The 20,667-nt window shown below is 26.9% G+C and overlaps 1 protein-coding gene across 2 annotated transcripts in view; it reads left to right on the plus strand.

Annotated features, from left to right (window-relative positions):
* The first annotated feature begins 371 nt into the window (after positions 1-371).
* The window catches only part of LOC107446056 (V-type ATPase subunit a family protein Vha100-1), a 31,581-nt gene continuing 11,285 nt past the window's right edge, over positions 372-20,667 (plus strand). The window contains exons 1-12 of one of the 2 annotated variants that reach the window (XM_043046577.2): positions 372-516; positions 715-891; positions 2,250-2,328; positions 3,816-3,913; positions 5,891-6,019; positions 9,342-9,448; positions 11,145-11,271; positions 12,002-12,084; positions 12,453-12,546; positions 13,585-13,797; positions 18,550-18,700; positions 20,342-20,481. In XM_043046577.2, coding sequence (XP_042902511.1) covers positions 775-891; positions 2,250-2,328; positions 3,816-3,913; positions 5,891-6,019; positions 9,342-9,448; positions 11,145-11,271; positions 12,002-12,084; positions 12,453-12,546; positions 13,585-13,797; positions 18,550-18,700; positions 20,342-20,481 — 1,338 coding nt within the window. In that variant the 5' untranslated portion in view covers positions 372-516; positions 715-774. The remainder of the gene's footprint in view (positions 517-714; positions 892-2,249; positions 2,329-3,815; positions 3,914-5,890; positions 6,020-9,341; positions 9,449-11,144; positions 11,272-12,001; positions 12,085-12,452; positions 12,547-13,584; positions 13,798-18,549; positions 18,701-20,341; positions 20,482-20,667) is intronic. The other variant, XM_043046578.2, reaches the window with a different exon arrangement.

Genomic DNA, 20,667 nt, shown 5'->3' on the forward strand with positions numbered 1-20,667 from the left:
TAAAATAGTAAGGAAATAACTCATGAAAAAATAACTTTTGAAAAGTGTGTCAATACATCGGTTTCTTCTATTTTTTGTTATTTAGTGTTTTTAATAATTAATATTATACCTTAATCTTATTTCATTTGTACTTATTTTACACACGTTCTTACTTATATTAATTATTTAATATATTTATTTTGTTATAACACAGAGAAAAAATTACATTTTTTCATATTAAAAAGAGAGAAAATAAAGACAGAAAATAAAACTTCTCCACTCTCCACTAAGGGTGGAAGCAAGTGAAGTGTTGCCATAGGTAGAGATTTCTGCTCTACGCTACGCCACCTGTAGTCCATTTCGATTGTCAATTATTTTAGTTTTTGCTACTTGTAACCGTTACTTTTTCTTAACTGCTGTCTGCCGTACCGTAAAAATCTTCTCTTTTCCGTTTCAGCTATAGTGGAACTAGTTAAAATTTCAATTATATTCCACTAGAGAAGTAGTTCTTGCCTTAAATAAAGACCTTTAAATGATGTAATAAACAAATTGTGAATTACTTTATTATTTGCTTTGTTGACTACCAATAAAAGGCGTATTCTGTAATTTGATCATATCGATCGATTTATTAGTGATGTTTACATTTTTATTAATTTTACCATATTTTTATGTTTCTTCCTATCTGAATATCTTTTAAGATTGTTTAGTTAAGTAATTTTTTTTCTATTAATTTAGAATGTGGTAACTTACGATCTATTATTGATACAAAGATCTTGACGTATATTCTGCTCAACCATGGGATCCCTGTTCCGAAGCGAGGAGATGACACTTTGTCAGCTGTTTTTACAGTCTGAGGCAGCTTATGCATGCGTTTCAGAGCTTGGGGAATTAGGTCTAGTTCAATTTAGAGATGTATGTATAAATTTAATTTTATTAATTGTAAAAAACTCTAATTGCAGGGATGTGATTGTTATGATCCAATTTACCTGCTGTTCAAAGTAAACATTTGCTAAAAAATGTTCAAAGCTGTATTATTGAAAAATCATATTTAGTTTTAAAATATCAGAATGTGATGTGGAGAATACAGTTTCATCTTTTGCTTTGTGTTTTTACACTGAAGAATGTTTCTCAATTAAGAACCAACACTCTAGTATGTCTGTTTATGTGCCAATATTGTGCTCTTTTTCATGTTGCTTAACTTTATTCATATATAATTTAAATTTTTATTTTTAATACTCGTTTGGATCCCCCTAATTTACATTACTTTCTTATCTGCATTTTCGAAAATTTGCTTTCACTAAGGTTCACACCAAGCTAACAATCATGTTTTATGACAAATTTCTATTATTGATGTTACATTAAAAAATAAAATTCATTTTCTTCTCACGTTACTAAGAAAGTTAAATAATTGTCTTAAACTGATTCAAAAAATATAGAACTATCAACTTAAAAATTGGGAAATTATCTTCACAAAAGTGCTGCATTAGACCAGAGTTTTTTTAAACTGTGGGTCACAAGATCTAAAATTGATGGTCACAAGATCTAAGGGTGCTAAAAATTTTAGCTGTTTTAATATTTTATTTTATTTTATTGCAGTATTTTTGCTATTATCAAATATTTTTACACAAAGTATCTTAAAATAAATAATGATGTGGCAATTCAGACAAATAATTTCTGAATATGTTTGAAACTTCTTCGTCTTTTATTCTTTCCTACAACATATTTGTGTAAGACCGTATATTCACTTAAGTCTAAGTGCTGATCAGATCTACAAATGTTGAAGAAGTTCTTCATTGTACAGTGTTGATTATTTTGCCAAGATTTGATAGTTAATATTCTTAGTCAAGATTTTATAGTTAATGTTTAAATTTATTTTTATTATTGTATTATGTATTTAAGTTTGTTACTCATTTAAAATTTTTGCTTTCTATGTTTTAAAAATTGAAGTTGATGAACTCAAACTGCAATAGTATATTACAATATAAGTGAAGAAACTGATAGTTTTTGTAGTAATTTAAGATTATCTAGTTTACCAACAGCAAATCTTCCAGCTTTTTATAATGTCAACATTGTCAAGCATTTCTTTAATTTTGGTAACTCACACATTCAGGTTAAAAATTTGAAATAATTTATTGTATTTTTTATATGTATATTAGAAGAAAACAATTTGTAAAATATCATGAACTTATTCTCTAATTTTTACTGAAGTTTTCTTTTTCTGATATTTTTACTTATTAAAGTGTTTTATATGAAACTTACTTTGTACATAGTTAAATCCTGATGTGAATGCTTTCCAAAGAAAGTTTGTGAATGAAGTGCGAAGATGTGATGAAATGGAAAGAAAATTAAGTAAGATTTAACTGCTTTTCTTTTAATAGTTTTGTTTACAATTTAGAACCCTTTAAATGCATGGTGGCATTGCAGTGAAAGTGATTTCTTCATGAAAATGCTTCTAAATACATAATGGTCAAAACCAAAGCTTCCAAAGTAATATTTAATCCTATATAATAACTAGATGGCAGTATTACACTTATATTAATTTTTTCGATGACAAAAATAAACTATCTTTAATGCTTTTTTTTTAATTGTTTAAATTTATTATTTATTTTTAATAAATAAAATTCTTGAAACATTTCTAAGTTATCACTCAGCTTTTGTCATGTATAAGCTTCTGATGCAGAGATTTATCTATTTAAAAGATTCTTAAAAAAAGCTTTAAATTTGTACATTAATTTTTGTTGTTTTCAGAAGGATTACATGAGGCAGAATTTTTTCAGGCTTTCTGCGCTAACTTTTCCTTGTACTAATATCTTTCTTCAAGCTACTTTTAATTCATAGTTATAATTGCTAATTTAAAGCAACAAAAGAATTGTGTTTATTAGAGAATAGAAGACCTACTCCAGTAGAATAGAACTGTATTAAAATTATAAATGTAATATGTTTTTTTATTCTAATATTATGGGCGACATTCTCGCATTTTGTCTGTGGAAAAATGCAGTAATTATTTCCTTTTCCGAATTTTGTAAATCATCATTGTAACAAAAATACAAACAATGTAACAAATTGTACATTCATCTATACATATTTCTCTCCACCCCGAATCAGAGCTTCTTATCATATTTCTCACTCTATTGGTGGCCAGATATTTTGCTTCTCTCCATGTCTTTCCTATTGTTTTCAATTCACTTAGAATCCTCCTGAGCCAAGTATTTTTAATTTTCCTTTTTTTCTATTGCTCTGAGTCCCAATCAAAATCTTGTTTTACTTTAAATTTTTTAGGTTTACGTAAGAACATGACTAATCCATTTCCATTTGCATATTTTAATTTCTTGTTCTATCTGTTTCTGTTTTGCTTTTGTATTTTTTAATCATTTTAACTTATTTTCGACACCACTACATATAAATGATTTAAAAGTTCATATGCAATGCCACGTTGTTCCAGCTCTTTCGTGGTGGGGCTTTTAAAATGTAGTCAAAATTAAAAAAAATTCTGAAAGCTTTGGTTTTTAAATGTCTACCACTCTATAAAATATTTTACAAAGAAGTAGTAGTTATAGTAAAATAATGTTTTTATTTGTATTTATTATAATAACTGGAATTGAGTTACTAATATTGAAACTTATTATGTAGCTGTTAGTATAGCTTTAATGGTAAAGTTATATTTTACAACTACTATATTTTTGCCTCTCCTATCTAATTGAATATTTTATTAATCTATGAAATTCATGTGACTTGTTTTGTTTTTATGTTTTCTGTAGTGATTAAAAAATATGCTGCTAATTTTAAATGGTTCTCTATATTTAACTTATTGAAATTGTTCACTTACTTATTTAAAGGATTCTTGGAGAAAGAAATAAAGAAAGATAGCATTGCAATGATGTCTTTCGGAGATAATCCTGAAGCTCCACAGCCCAGAGAAATGATTGATCTAGAAGTAAAAAGAAAAAAATAATAATTTACCATTTTAAAATTATCAAAGATTGTATGTAAACTTAATTTTACTTATCTCCAGCATTTTACCTACAGATTGCTCTAGAACATTCTAAAAGTCTTTATAAATGTATGTCAAATCTGAGTTGCAAAAATATTTTAATTAGTATTTTTGTGATAATGGACTTAAAGTAAATGAAATAACAGTGTACTTACCTGGTATATTAAACATACAACATTAAGAAAACGCCATACCACAAGAAAAACTTTTCGTCTCAAATTCTCTTTCACCTCGATAACTAGTTTAAAATATAGAAATAATTACTTATAAATCTAGAGTAGTCCATGAAGTTTCAAATGACGAAAGGAAAATTTCAAAATATCAAAATGAAAATAAATTATGAGAAGATAACTTAGGATCATACAATGGTAAAGTTCTGTTCCAATAATTTGTTTGCATTTTGATTTTTTTTCCAACAATTGAAACTTTATGGTTAACTAAGTTTTTTTTGTGGTATGGCGTAAGTCCACACTTAATCTCGATATTGGTGATACTCTTTTATATCATTGAAATGCATCACCTCTTTAACCAAATATTGCATCTTGTATGTAAGTAAAATGCATATTTGATTGAAAATAGGAACTATGTCAAATAAAGATTACACAATCCCTGTTGAATAATTTTCTAACCCTGAATAATTCTTAATTATGCAGAAAATCGGTTAAATTAACTCTAAGTGCTGTTTATCCACAATTTCTCACTTAGAATTTTTCTTCGATATCTCATGACTGATTTTAGCAACTTTCAAAACTCTTAAAATGTCATAAAGCTTAGGTTGTACTACCTGCTTCCCACCAACTACTGATTTAAGGTCCGCGGGAGCATCTGAACACAATAAAGAAGTAAAATCTTTTTTTTTGTTGAAAATATATATATATTTATATAAATTTTTAATGATACATTTAAATAAATACTTTTTGGATATACTTCTTTTCTCACTGACTTATATTAATAGCTATTCACTAATTCATATTAGCAAAATAAATTTATTGAGTTTTCATTCTTAAAGAATTATACATCGGAAATTGTAAAATCGGGATTTTAAAATGAAAAATTGAGGTTTGTGTTCAGGCGATTTTAAAATGAAAAGCCGTGATTCATATTCATGTGATTTTGAAATCAAATATCAAGATTTGTATTTTTCAATTTGAAAATCAAATATTCAGATTAGTATTCATGCAATTTTAAAATCAAATATTGAGATTTGTTTTATCGAGATTTTTAAATCAAATGTCTCGATTCGTATTCTCACAGTTTTATAATCAAAGATTGAATTTTGTATTCACTGAATTTTTATATCAAGTATCAGAATTTGTATTCGCGTGATTTAAATAAATATTTACTGTACTCAAAACGTTGATAACATTCTGTGGATAAATGCTCCTTACATACACCTTTTTCTTGCTCAAGCATGAGGTATTGTTCAATTATTTAAAAAGTGATTTTGGATTTCTATTTTCATCTTTTTTGGTTATTTACAAAACTCATCCCTGTGGTATGAATCAATATAGATCTTCAATAGTCAACCTGCTGTGCAAGTAGCCCTTCAATCAAAAAGGGCATATGCATTATGTTTTAGTGACTATCATTCTAAGTTTTTGTCTGATTTAACCAGTTTTTGGCATCAAGAACCCACCACAGTTTTTGGCATCAAGATTTAACATTGCACATAATATAAAATTACATAAAACTGTGAATTATTCTTAAAAACACTATTGCTTATGAAAATTATACTTTTTATTGTATAAATGAGCTTAAAATTATCAGAAAATCTTCTTTATGCTTCTTGGTTTTACTTCACTCACAGGAATTTTTTTCTCTTATTTCGCATTAATTTATTAAAAGATTTATTAACATTTATTTATTATTTATTTCACATTTATTTATTAAAAACTTATTGTAATTCGTTTTTGTTTTCAGGCAACATTTGAAAAACTGGAGAATGAGTTACGAGAAGTAAATACAAATGCTGAAGCATTGAAAAAAACTTATTTAGAGTTAACTGAGTTGAAACATATTTTAAGAAAAACACAACAGTTTTTTGATGAGGTAATTATAATATTTGTTTATGAATTTCTCACAAATTGCATTTTTAGCTTTAAAATGCAAATGATAGATGCTAGATAGATTTACATATTAAACTTGCTTTGATGATGTCTATTCTATATCTTCTGTATTTTTTAATTTACTGATATGCTAATTGTTATATTGTAGTTGTTGCCATTTTTTAACTAATGCCATCTAATTCAACCTAAAGTAATATTTTCAATTTCAATATATATCATTACTGTTTCTGTTTGCATTGACAAACTTTCACATAATTAAGTACATCACAGTCATTAGATAGGATATTTAACATCACAGTCAATGGATAGGTGATTTAAGTCTTCTCTTACAATATAAAAACCAATAAAAGTGCATTAAAATGAGAAGCTTGGAAAACTGATTCTTGCTGTTAAAAGTAATTTAATTAAAACAAGAAATAAAATTAAATTTTATCCAAAGGATTACTAAAAGAAATTTTAAAAAAATCACATTGTGATATGAATTGTTTTTTTTACCAGTGAAAATCTGTTTTCAAAGCTTTACATCTTAATGGATTATAAATTGTTCATGGAGACTTAAATCAGCTTGCTTTTAATTATGTAATGGCTGTATTGTACTTAATTATTTGAAAGTTTAGCATAGTAAATGGAAACAGTAATTTGAAAAAATATTTTTGAGATTGATGTTATTTCTTTGGATTGAATTTGATGGTATTACTTAGTGAATGGCAAGTGTGACACTGGGGTTGTGACCAGGATTATTTAATTAATAAAAGATTGACAAAGTTTATATTTTAACTTTCAACATAGATTGGTTACCAGATTAATCCCTAGTTGGGCACTTTCCTAGAAATTAATGCAGAAACAATAATTTAGATTAATTAATTTACACCTTAAACTTTAAGATAAATTTAGAACAAATTTTGACATAATTTAAATTATATATTTTATACAAGGGAATATATATCTATTTTTTGCTCAGCTTGTAGATAATAAACATCATTATTTTTACTTTTGCTCCTAACTTTACTAAAATAGTAGTTACAAATCCTAACATTTATTTTATTTTTAACATGGCTTTTCACTTTTATATAAAGTAATTTTTAATACTCAGTTTTTTTTAAAATTAATTATTTGAAATTCATTAATCTACTAATGTTCTGCCTGGATGTGATGTCTCTACATTTTGTTAAAGTAGCTACTAATTTAAAATCTTTTGCAGTTACATTGACAGAATGTTAAGCTGAGAGAAATAAACTGATTTAGTGTATTTGCAATGCGTATGACCCTGTATTTAAAGTTTTTTTCCCCTGTTTGTATGTATTTATAAAATCATTGTCTGTAAAAGAAATTTAATTGATTTTACCTTATTCTGCTTTAAGTAATGCTTTATCATTTTTGTTTTATTTATTACATGCATAGAGATGTGTGTGTAGAAAAAAATATGAATTGCTGTTCAAAATTAAAATTTGCCGATTTTGAAATTGTTCTTTAATTTGTTGCATGCTGTATCACTATTACATTGCTCATTAATTTTAGTGGGTTTCACTGCACAACTTGCATCAGGTGTCTTACTGCACATGCTAAATGTTATTCTTCAGGGTTGAGCACTAGTAACAACTTCTTTCTCTAGTAACAGCATTCTCTTCAGTTAACAGCAAAAGAGTTTAAAATAAAATGATATAAAATTTAAATGCAGTGTATTTTTAAATGTTTTAGCAAATGTAGTTAGTTAATGTAGTAATTCATGAGTTCATAATCAATAGTTTGATTTACAGTTTCTAACAGTTAAATTGCTTAGTTTCTTAAAGAAGCTGGTTATTTCTTTATTTATGGTAATTAGCTGTTAGAAATATTTTACCTGGCTGTTCTGTTACCTCACTGATCCTATTCAATATTAGCTAGGGGTTTGCTATATTTAGATGAACATATGGACTTTCATTTTCAATGCCCCCTGGTGATCTTTCACATTTTTTTTTTTATTGTCACTCCAAACTTATTTTACAGTGCCATTTGATCACTTTTCCTTCAGTCTATGATATTGTTTTTGTTTGGCATTGTACCTTTTAGTTGTATATTCAATCCATTTGCTTTTACTTGCATTCAGTTTCTTTTTCTTTCTAAAATTAAAATATAATATGTTTCTCATCATTCTGAATTGTTATGTTTTAGTCAATAGTCATGTCTTTGAAGTTTGAAGACTTTAACATAGTTTTATATAACAACCCCTTTAAAACTATAAACAATTTTTATACCCAATCATAATTATTTATTATTTTAATTCATGCCTATTGAGATTTTTTTTTAAGTTATAAGATAATATATTAATTATGACAATACGGTCCTTTCTTATAAAGTTATTATTTGAAAAAAATATATGTTATTTGCTTAAAGCTTCTTGAAATATTATACTCAAAATAAATAAATGAAATCAGTGCATTTCAAGATGAACGAGCCCTGGAGTTAGAAATACATAGGAAAAAAACAAAGGGGGAGTCAATAACACAGAAAAGAGAAAGAATGAGGAGTAAAGGGGAAGAAAATAAGGAGATGGCAACAAAAATTCAAATTAAAAATAACTGAAACAAGTTTTTGCACAGTAGATAGAAATTATGGATTAATTTTTTTTCTTTTACAACATTGTCTTGAAAATAGCAAAGTTTTCTACAAAATGAAGTTCTGAATTACAGTTTACATTTTAAATAATCTTATCTTAAAATTTGACACTAAGAAAAACACTCCTTCAAAGTTCATGTAAATAATTCAAGAAAAATGTTCATTGACGCATTTTTCTTGAATTATTTTGGTTTACTTATTATATGATAAGACACAGTTATTGCTAGTCGTATAAAAGAGGCTCTATTTCTTTTCTTTTTTTCTGTGTATGAAATATTGGTGCATCTTATATAAGTTTTAGTTTTATAATGGATTCTTCGTGACAATTTTTTATTTTAATGCAATATTGCAAACAAGTTTTTCAATCCCTTTTACTGCTAAACTATTGCTCATGAACTTGATCATAATGTGAAAAAGAAATATAAAAAATGTGTGTTTATAGTATATAGGTTTAGAATGGGGCCTTATTATTTAACTAATTTGCAATTAATTTTTATTTTACATTTTTACCTTGCTTATGCACAAGTTTCTATTTAAGTTTATACTTTTTCATAAAGAAAAACACCTTTTTTACTTTCTTAGTCATTCCTTTTTAATTTTCCATTTTGCACTTTATCACCATTTTGCACCATTTTGCACTTACTCTGCATGCTATTTTCCTCTTGGTTTTTGGCCCCAATTGCATGTGACATAGTAGAATTTGTTAATAGGCTGAATTTCATCATGTGCAGATGCACGATCCAAGTATGCAAGAGGAAAATGTCACTCTTCTTGGGGAAGAAGGCTTAAGATCTGGTGGTCAAGCTCTCAAACTTGGGTCAGTTGTTTAGCTATATTTTTAAAAAATTCTTATACAGTAGTATTTTTTTTCCAAACTTTATTATTTTCTTCTAGAAATTTTTTAAAGAAAAACAGTATTTGAGTACCTTAAACTCAAAACAAAGGTTTAATTTTAAATTATTTGTACTTTATTTCTGAAAATAATGGACTAGATTCTGTAGTAGACAAATTGCGTTTAAATTTAAAAATATTTGTATATTTAACTTTTTGAAGAAATCACCATTTTAACTATGTTATTTGTACGTTTAAAATCATTAAAATTTAATTAATAATTCTCTAACTTTGACTACATATTTATATGTGTTCAAACAAAATAGCATTTGTGTAGATTTTCAAATATTAAGAATTTAGACTACAAACACTTTATATTTTTAAATAAAACTGTGACATTTCTTATTGACATTTTGCATCATTTTCTAAATAAGCATGGAAGGCACTGACTGGAGACAATTGAATCTTCTCTAATAGTCATGTACAAACTCCCAACAATTTTAAAAGTATCATATTATTCACTGAAACCTATTATTTTTTTGTGATTAGTGAGAACTTTTGAAGAACATTTTTAATTTGAATGTCTTAACTGTTTTAAGTAGCAATTTTTAATTAAAAAAAAAATTATCATGTAAGAATGTGGGATTACGTTCTTAAAGGTGCTTTACTTTTTATTAGGTGAGTTACAATAAAAAAAGAAACACCTATTCAATTTTTTAATGTTTTACATATGTATCATGAAATCTTAGCGAGCATTACAAAAAGTGAAAAATTGAAATGCATTTAGCAAATTCATTTTCTCAGGAAATACTGTATGTATGATGAATAATAATTTTAAAAATATTGCATCCATATTTTTATAAAGCTTTGCACTTAGTGTGCATTTTAAATAAGTAGCAAAAATTTAAATTTGTTATTCTTTTCTATATGGAAAAAGTATTTAGTAATGAATAATCAATGAAATTTTTTTTATTACTGTTTTCAGACAAAAATCGAGTTATTTCAACACTCTCTGAAAATTTTATTATGTCTGATTCATCACACTAAAACATTAGTTTAATATTTCACATGCTAAATTTTGTTGTATTCGTTACGACCATAATTACAGGCATAGGATTCTTCTGACTTATGATAAAATTGCCAACTTTCTATTATTAATCTGTTATTGCTTTATTATTATTTTAGTCTCTTTTAGCATGTTATATGAAGTTTAACTGTTTGTTAGACTGTCAATGTATATATACAGTAAAAAAAAAAGCTTAAAATAAGTATGTTTTCTTTTAGTACAAAATTGCTTCTCGTGATTTTTAATTTATTTTCTCATAAGTGGATAGATATTTTCTAACTTTTTTTTACTTTTTTCCCCATTATCATTCCTGTTATTGAAAGTACAAATAATGTTAAAGTTGCCGTGATGTTTTTAGAAATTGTCAATATTCCAAGCTTCAGCACTCTCCTCGATTCGATTCGTTATTTTTGTAAGTTTTGTTGCAGAACATCAAACTTTTATGTATTTTAATTAGAGTTTTAGAAATTCGAAATAGAATAATAAAAGCTAGTAAATTTTAATAAAATAATAAATATATAATAATAAGTAAATAATAAACTTATTAACCGCAAACTTTATCTCCACATAGCTATTTTGAGTTTATTACAACTATTATATAACCCTTTCTTTTTAGATTTGTAGCTGGAGTTATTTTGAGGGAGCGTTTGCCAGCTTTTGAGAGAATGCTATGGAGAGTTTGTCATGGCAATGTATTTCTACGCCAAGCGGACATTGATACACCTTTAGAAGACCCTGTTACCGTAAGATTACTTTTGAATTTATATTAACTAACACTTGTTAGACTTTCTTGATTGCTCAGTGGTTAAAAGCTGTTATTATGATTGACTGGGGTTCAATCCTCTGTAGTAGCTTGCAGCCTCCCTAGCTCTAGATCAATTTGTGCCATCTTGTCTGAGAAGGCTGTGCGAATGCTGACCACATTAACACCACACCATTGGTCATAAAATTGTGGAACCTTAACCTACATGACCTCTCTGTCTCATTGTGGGCTTTTGGAAGGATGCTTTACTAACACTTTAATAAACTTCGTACACTCTAAAGGTTAAGAAATTCAATGCTAAGTGTGCATTTTTTGCCTATTTAATAAATGAACACATTGTTTAGCATGCTTAATAATGATGGATAGGATGATAAATTACACCTTAAATAAAAAAATACATTTTCTTGTTTTTATTTTCTGTATGATAGACTGTTCAAATATTATGTTACCAAGTTATGTGTATGAACAGACCTTATGCAAAACACTCCAACTTTATACATTCAAACTTTATATTTATTATTATTACTATGTTAAATAAAAACTAAAATACTTTTGATTTCCTCTTTATTCGTTAATGGTTTGCATCTTTTTGGACAAGGATCTGAAATATATCATTACCAGATACTGAATAATATATTTCTACTTATTTTTCGCACTTTTTTCTTTTAAAAAATGGCAAGTATCAAATTAATTTATTTATTTGTTTATAGGGTGATCAGGTGTACAAATCCGTTTTTATTATATTTTTTCAAGGAGATCAATTAAAAACAAGAGTTAAAAAAATATGCGAGGGGTAAGTCAATTCTTTCTTTTCTTTTTTTAATTTGTGCTTCTTCGGCATCTTGCTTCGGTCGGAGAATAATTTATTTATATATTTTTTAATAAAATCTCCAATAACTTTTTAATACAATTGCTCTATTAATACCTTCCCTTATTTTACAATTGAAGAATTTTTGTAACTGTGTTTAAGTTAATTTTCTTAGTAATATTTTTTTGAAAAAATTAATTAAATTTTTTTTGTTGTCAGAACTATATATTATAAAGTTTTAATTGACTTAATTACTAAGTGATATCACTTTTTTTAAAGTGAAGAAATATTGAAGATGTTGAAAAATAACTGCCTTAGGTCACTGTTTTATATTTTGTCACATATTTATTTAGGTTTCGCGCAACTTTGTATCCGTGTCCAGAGACTCCAGCAGACAGACGTGAGATGTCCATTGGAGTCATGACGCGTATTGAAGATTTAAACACTGTAAGTTCTTCATGCAGCTGTCATTACACCATAACAATCTGAACTGACTTCTTTAACTATTTGTTAGACCCAACCTAAATTATTATTTGCATTGAACTGGTTACTTACCCCGTTTTGCTATGTATTCTGTTTTAGTTTTAAAATAATTTTCAAGCTTTTTAACAAACCTGAATTCAAGTCACTTAGAGATCCTACCAGTATCGATAATTGCTGTAGCATTTTCCTCATACCTTGCTAATGCATTTTTGTCAATATTGTGTCCACTCTGAAATTTATGTTAAAAAAACATGGCATGGATATGTCCATCAAGAGAATGACAATGTTGGACATAAAGCTAATTTTGATCATGCTAAAAGTCCTACTTTTCCTGTCATGTCAGATCATCTTGTTTAGTTTATATGAATGCTTATTCTCTAGTAAATGACCTCTGAGTTCTTTTGGCCCTACACTTGAAATTTTTTTTTTCTCCCTCTTATCACAGCGACCATGGTTTGCTACCATGGCTGCTCATGTTCTTTCCTAAATTAATTTCCCTTAGAGATTAATTCAATTTTTTTGTTAGTATTTTTGCATCATCTTGTTTCAATTTCCGTTTTGTTAGTTTTCATTATTAATGTAATGTTATTCTAGCAATGAGCATTGTTTCAAGTGTTAAAAATGCATATAAATTTTTATTTTTTAAGTGCTTGGAATTATTATTCTATGTTGTGAATAATGTTTTTATTGCATTTACTTTATATAAAAAAAGGAAGTTTCTGTTTATCAAAGTTGTTGATGATGTTCAAAGCCTTTTTTTTTGTTGTTCTTATATTTTTGAGCCTAAATATACTTTTTAATTAATTGGATGTTATGCATCTTTAAGTACCTAAATGTTAAAGATTGTACATTCCTCAAAGAAACTAACATTATGTAAGCTTTTAATAGCTCATTATTAGAATTGATTTTAAATATAAGCAATGCAATTGTTTTTTTAAATTATTATTACTTATTGTAAATACAGTTCACATCAATTCTATGGTATATTATTGTTAATTACAGGTTTTAGGTCAGACACAAGATCACCGTTATCGAGTGCTTGTTGCTGCAGCAAAAAACATTAAAAGTTGGTTTGTAAAGGTCCGAAAAATCAAAGCCATTTACCACACTCTCAATCTATTTAATTTGGATGTCACACAGAAATGTCTTATTGCGGAATGCTGGTGTGCTTTGTCAGATTTAGATAAAATTCAGATGGCTTTGTGTCGGGGAACAGTAAGTAGAGTATATATATATATTTTTTTAATCTGTTTACATGCCTTTTTTGAAGTTGCAATAAATATAGAGACCATTTCTAACAATATTTGGAATTTGTTATATGCATTCATTATTTTACAGGGTTCCTACACGGTCAGGAAAACCTGCAAAAGTCAGGATATTCTAAAATTAAGCTAAAAAGTCAGGATTTTTCTCACATATTCATAAAGTCAGGAAAAAGTCAGGATTTTTCTTACATATTCATCAAGTTAGGAAAATAAAAAAAAACTATACATAGTTCATTCAAAGACTGACAGGCAAAAATAAAGTTTCAAGGAAAAATTCTGTAATTCAAAATATGTAATTTTCTCATAATAACATTCCTCTTTCCCTGGTAGAACCTGTCCTGTTAGCAATTTTCCTCCTGTTTATCCAATGATAAGGAATTTTTGATAGGGTTGCTAGGTTTATTGCTCTTTGTGTGAATAACTGGTTTACAGACAGCAGTGGCTGAAACAGCAGCAGAAAAAGCAAAAAAGGAATTTTTACTGTTTTGTGATGCTGCCAAAAAGAAAAAAGAAGAGCAAAAGAGTTTCTTAGAGTTTAATCCACAGCAAAAGAGATTAGATAATTTTTTTTGAAATATTTGCACAGAGAAAAAAAATTTGAAAATTTGTGGGAGGTTATAAAATTTGTTCTTCTCCTCTCTCATGGTAACACACCAGTCGAAGGGGTTTTTTCAATCAATAAAAGCTTATTGGTTGAAAACCTCAATGAATACTCGATTATTTCACAAAGGCTTGTGTATGATTATGTTTCATTTATAAATGGAATAAAAAACATAGACATTAATGAAAAAATGCTAGATGCTGTAAAAGGATCTAGAACAAGATGGAGACATGCATTAGAAGCAAAAAAAAGAAAGAAAAGAAGAGAAAGGAAAAACAAAGAGAATGAAAAAGCTGAAATTTCTAGAAAATGAATAAAAGAAATTGAAATTAAGAAAATCTAAATTGACGAAAACTGCTGAAACAGAACTGGATGTTCTTGATTCAGAAATTGTCAAACGACAAAATGTGTTGAGAAATATTATATAACTTAGGAGCCCCTGAGTTTCTCCGGAAGCTTACAGTATTACAGAAATAAATTTAAAAATACTGGAAAAAAAATATTTTTGATTTTATTTTTCTCACAATTTGCATAATTTTTCTATCTGAATTTTTATTTGTATATAATTAACTTTTCTTGACTTTTTTCCCCTTTATATTTCAATATTATCTTTTAAAAGAAAAGTCAGTTTGAAGTGAATTGGTGATTTTTAAAAATTAATAACTTAATGTAACAAATGTTCTAGTATGTTTTAAGAGTAAATATTATTTGAGGATACTGATACATATCTTGCAGATTTGATTAACCCTTTATATCCTGACGACACTCATGCATTTGGTTCCACTTAACATTAAATAAAATAATATTTCCATAATCCAACAGATTTTCTTGATCTTTTTATTTAAATAGTTTTNGGCCTTCTATGAAATATTTCTTCATGTCGTTCTCCTTGATGCCAATTCTGATTATCATTTGCGTTTGGTAATACGAATTTTATTTTAATATGATAACTATCCAAAACTTAATTTTTATTTGTTTCATTTATTTATTGCATATTTGGCAAAATGAGGTGAAAAATAATAACTGTAACCATAGCAATACATATTATAGCTTCCTTTAAAAAAAAATAATTTCATCATTTACAACGGGCAAATCTAAGCTCTAGAGCAGGGATGGGCAAACTTTTTTGGTCGAGGGCCAAAAATCGAGAAAAAAAATGTTTGGTGGGACAAATAAAACTTTCAAAATTTAAAAAAAAAAGCGATATACAAGTTTTAATTTAAATATTTAGTGAGATGAATGAAATTGCGATTTCGTTTTTAAAAGTTCCTTATATTAAGGTTCGAAGCGAGATGTGCCTATTTTACGGAACAAGGCTAAATGCTTTTCTGTTAGTCCACTTCTGAAATGATTCTTTCTAAGGTTCAAAGTTGAAAACTCTTGTTCACATATATAAGATTAAGCAAACATAGAGCGGATTTTCTGGGCATGAAATATTAAATTTTGGAAACTAGCTTTTGGTAATGATTTGTAAAGCTTTGGCATATTTAGAAACAACTGCTTCAGATGATTGTTAGATTGTCCGCTCGTTGGATCTTAAAATGCGTAGTCTGCCAAATGTGAAGTACAATTTACCTATATTAGATTCCTCGAGAAAGACAAACGCTAGTTAGAGCCAATCTAAGACTATTCTATGAAGAACTTCTGCTTTCAACATTTTACCAATTGAAGTTGTCTGTGCTAACTATTTCCATCAATTTATGTTTTGTAGAACAAAAATAGAAAAAGTAAAAAGTTCATCAGTACTTTGTTAAAAAAGGAAAAACAGAAATAATTTTAAATAGTTGACAAGAAAATGGATGTATATTGCCACTGATCGGCAAATTAAAATTATATCCGCGGGCCGGATAAAACCTTCCAGCTGGCCACAGTTGGCCCGCAGGCCGCAGTTTGCCCATCCCTGGTCCAGACGTTTAAAAAAAATCATTGATCGCAGAAGTTTCCGAAAATCACATTTTCAAAGGTGGAACTTAAAAAACACAGTTTATTTTATTTGTTTGTAAGGGAGAGCCAGATAATTTACAAGCTATATTCATGATTAATATTCATTTTTTCCATCAGTAAATAGTTATTATGATCGTTAACTCAAGAAAGAAAGACATATTTGTAAATTTTAATTACTTCTCCAGGTCATCATAGGTATGTGTAAATGGTATAGGAATGTGTGAAATTTTAAATATATTTTAAGTAAACCAAGAAATATTGAGAAAAGGAAAAAAACTTGCTTAAATTTATTTATAATTTTTCAATTTAAATTTAAATATTTTTTTTTTTTTTTAAAAACTCAAGAAATTTTCCGGAATTTGGACTTGAGCTCACAATCACCCCTGATCTAATCATGATAATTAAAAATATGTTTCACAAGTTTTCTGAAAATATAATTTGGGATATAAAGTGCTATTACGCAATTCCACTTTAATATATAAGTGTTTATCCTATTCAATCTATGATACTTATGACTAAGTAGCATATTATTACTAATTGAAACTGCAATGTTAAAAGTTTTGTTGGAGTGGGAAACGGCGGGTCAGGAATTTTATTGTAAAAGGTCAGGAAAAACCTGCAAAAGTCAGGATATTGTTTTCTCAAAATAGTGTAGGAACCCTGTTTTATGATTAGTTTATTAATGTGTAATTATTTGTACTTTTTGATTAATTTACATTGTTTCAGAAACGTTTTTAGGTTTAACACATAAGTTTATTTTCACGAAGGGTTATATTTTTTGCATTTTCTCTTTTCTTTTTGATAATAGTATATTTTTAATAAAGTTTATTACATTGTTTTAAATTACAACTTGTAGAAATAAATATTTTTCTTTATGATTCTCAGAAAATTATAAAAGTTTTCCCTGGTGAGTTCTCACGTGTACTTTAAATACATCCAACTGTACGGTTAATACATAAATTATTTCTATATTTATGGCAGAAGGCTGACTGTAAAAACAAGAAAGACACTTTTTGACGAAAAGTTTTTCTTGTTCTTTTAACTTTTATTTAAAAAAAAATATAAATGCCTTAAAAATTATTTTTTTCCTCTCCTTTTTACAAATTAAAAACAAATTACTATATTTGAGGTTTGACATTAAATTTCTAGTGAAAAAAAAGTAATAATTTTCAAAAGAAATTAAACCTGAAACAATAATAAGGTAGGTTTAATTAAATGTGTTGCTGTTTTAATTTTGATATTAGCGTCTAAGCGTAGAGCCCACTGGTAGTATTGTGCTGAAATTTCCGTGCTATGTGCTACTTCCCCATTAATTAACTAGAAAAAAAAACTGATTTTGATAAAGAGAGGCCCCTTGCTTTAAGTTTAAAGAGAGCCTGAATTAATGATCATAACTTTAAAATAAACGTTAAAGATTTTTATATTAATTCTTCATATAAAAAATACGTAAATTGTCTATGTCCTACCTTCATGCATGAAGAAAAACACGTATATAATTTGAGAATATAGAATTTAAATATGAAGATAAAAAATTTATAACCTTAAACTTTTTAAAAATTGTATTTAAAGAAAAAGTGTTTCAAAATTGTCTTAATTTTAACAAAACAGCAAAACACAATTCTTACCCCCTTTTATTGTACAATACAGAAAAGCAGCTTTTGTATGCACCATGATATTTACATAGTTGCCAACTCTTCTGGATATTTCCAGTAGACTACTGGATTTTGCCAGTTTCTTCTGGTCTACTGGTTTAATAAAAATTCTTCTGGTTTTTTGTACATTTTAGAAAATTCCCTAAAATTGAGTAAGTTTTCTACAAACTCCCTATTGAAATAGAATTTATGCACAGATCATTGCTTGCTTAAATATTTAAATAAGTATTACTAATACATAATGAAGCGAGCCTCATTTATATATATATATATATATCAGTTTAAAACTTTTTTTGTTCTAAAATTTTTAGTTTATTTTTTTCAGAATTTCCTTTTAAAATTAATAAAAAATATTTTCTACTATCTTTGATGAATTAAATGATTACTATTCAAAATTATGAGTAAACATAATGCATAACATTTGAAATCATTTAATGTTAATATGTTATATGAAGTTCATTTAATGTTAATAATGTATTTTATAAAAAGTATTTTTGTTCTTTAGGAAATTTGTGGTGGAAGTGTTCCTTCTATATTACATAGAATGCAGACAGCTGAAATTCCTCCTACCTTCAACCGTACTAATAAATTTAGCCAAGGATTCCAAAATATTGTTGATGCGTATGGTGTTGCCAATTATAGGGAAGTTAACCCTGGTAGGTATTACTTATTTCATTTTTAAATATGGAAAAATTCAGTGCAGAATTTACTTTTACAGAAAACATAATGATAGATTTCTCATTCTTTTAGCTGAGATTAAATTAGAAAAATGTGTAAAAGTGTAAGAAAGTTGTACTTTTTTAATTATTTGAAGTGATTTAACTGTTTAGTAACTTGTATTTTGCCTGTGTTTAGCTGTGTTACTTTAATTTTGTTAGTGTTAATTATTAAATACTGTATATGTGAGTTGTAAAAAATAAATATAAAACTACTCATATATTCCAACCCTTAACCCTATTAAACCCTTGAAATTTTCTATTGTAATTGTAAATTACAGTAAGCTGTTTTGTTATTTAAGAGTCCCTTCTTCCCTTGACTCAACTGTCAAAGGGGTGGAGATGGAGAGATAAAATTCTTTTAATCCTCTTTATTTAATTTTTACAAATAAACTGATGGCGGATATTTATTCTATTCGAAAGCATCTTTCAAATCATGTAAAATACAAGGCCGTCACCTAATCAGGTTTTGAGATTCAAGCATATTGTAATTTAGATCCTCTTTTACATTTTTTTGACACAATTATACAACAGTTTTGCATTTTAGCATTAGTTTTTTAAAGGTATACATTTGTATGTTTTTAAAACTTTGATAAATGACTTTGTTTTTATGCAATTAACATTAAAATAATCATCAGAATTAGTTTTCATCAATTTAAACTGTAACAAAATCAAATTTTAAAAAATCAAAAAACTGACAAATGTGTAGTTTAAAATTACTGATTCAAAATCACAAATCGAAGGTTCTTATTGCTTTAAAGTTTGGAGAAAGAATTTTATAGAAATTGTAAAAATTATACTCTATTTCTTTTAATTCCCCTTTATTTTCCACCTGTTTTGAAAAATAGTGTGCTGTTGTATAACACTATATCATCAAAAGATCAGAAAGGACAAAAAAACATTTAAAAAATAAATCAAAATTTTGATCTAAAATCCAAGATGAAACAGGTAGTCCTCATAAGTTGGCTGCTATTATTTTGAATACATCATTTTTTACCACATTGAAATTGAAATTCTGCTTAAACAAAGGACCACTTTTAAAAAAAAATTCAAAAACTATTTGAAAGAATTGAATGCTTAATCTTTCTAAATTCTATTGTTTTACTTTATTATTATTTTATTCTTTTTAATCTTGATTTATAATTGAGCTTAACAATTTGGACGAATACTGTACACAAATAGCAAATAATAATAACAATTGGCTCATTTAGTTTGGAAATAATTTAAATGTTTTCTTTTTGTGCTAAGTAATTTCACCCGTTTTTTAATTTATCTTTTCATGATTTCAGTTGATATGTATTTTTTTACTTTTTGTTTCCCTCATGCTGCAATTTGAGTTATTTCATTTCTACTTGCGTATTATCCCTTGATTCTTTTAATTAAGTCCTTATCTCTTTACCTTAAATTCCTTATTTACTATCTTTTAAAAGTACTAACTAAATTTATCCTACAACCAACAACATGAAATATTCTTTACAATAGTTTTCACTTAATAGACTTAAAATTGAAAAATGAATGTGTTGCTTTTTATATGTTTACACTATATATATTTTTTAAAATTATATTTCTTCTTTCTTGCAGCTCTTTTTACTATCATTACATTTCCTTTCTTATTTGCTGTTATGTTTGGAGACGCTGGACATGGTTTGTTAATGACTCTTTTTGCTGCTTGGATGGTTCTAAAAGAAAAAGGGTTAGCTGCTGAGAGGACTGATAATGAGGTAAGCTTTGTGAAATTTTATTTGGAAAAAATTTTAATATTATTATTTCAATTTGGTATGCTATTTTAATATATTTAACATTTTATAAAATATTTTGTAACTATTATAGCTATTCATGTTCCTTATAGTAGTATTAAATGTTCTAACCTTGATTTTTTATATATTTTTGAGTAATACTTCGATCAC

The sequence above is a fragment of the Parasteatoda tepidariorum genome, chromosome 3 (assembly GCF_043381705.1).
Source record: "Parasteatoda tepidariorum isolate YZ-2023 chromosome 3, CAS_Ptep_4.0, whole genome shotgun sequence".
In the NCBI taxonomy this organism is placed as follows: Eukaryota; Metazoa; Arthropoda; class Arachnida; order Araneae; family Theridiidae; genus Parasteatoda; species Parasteatoda tepidariorum.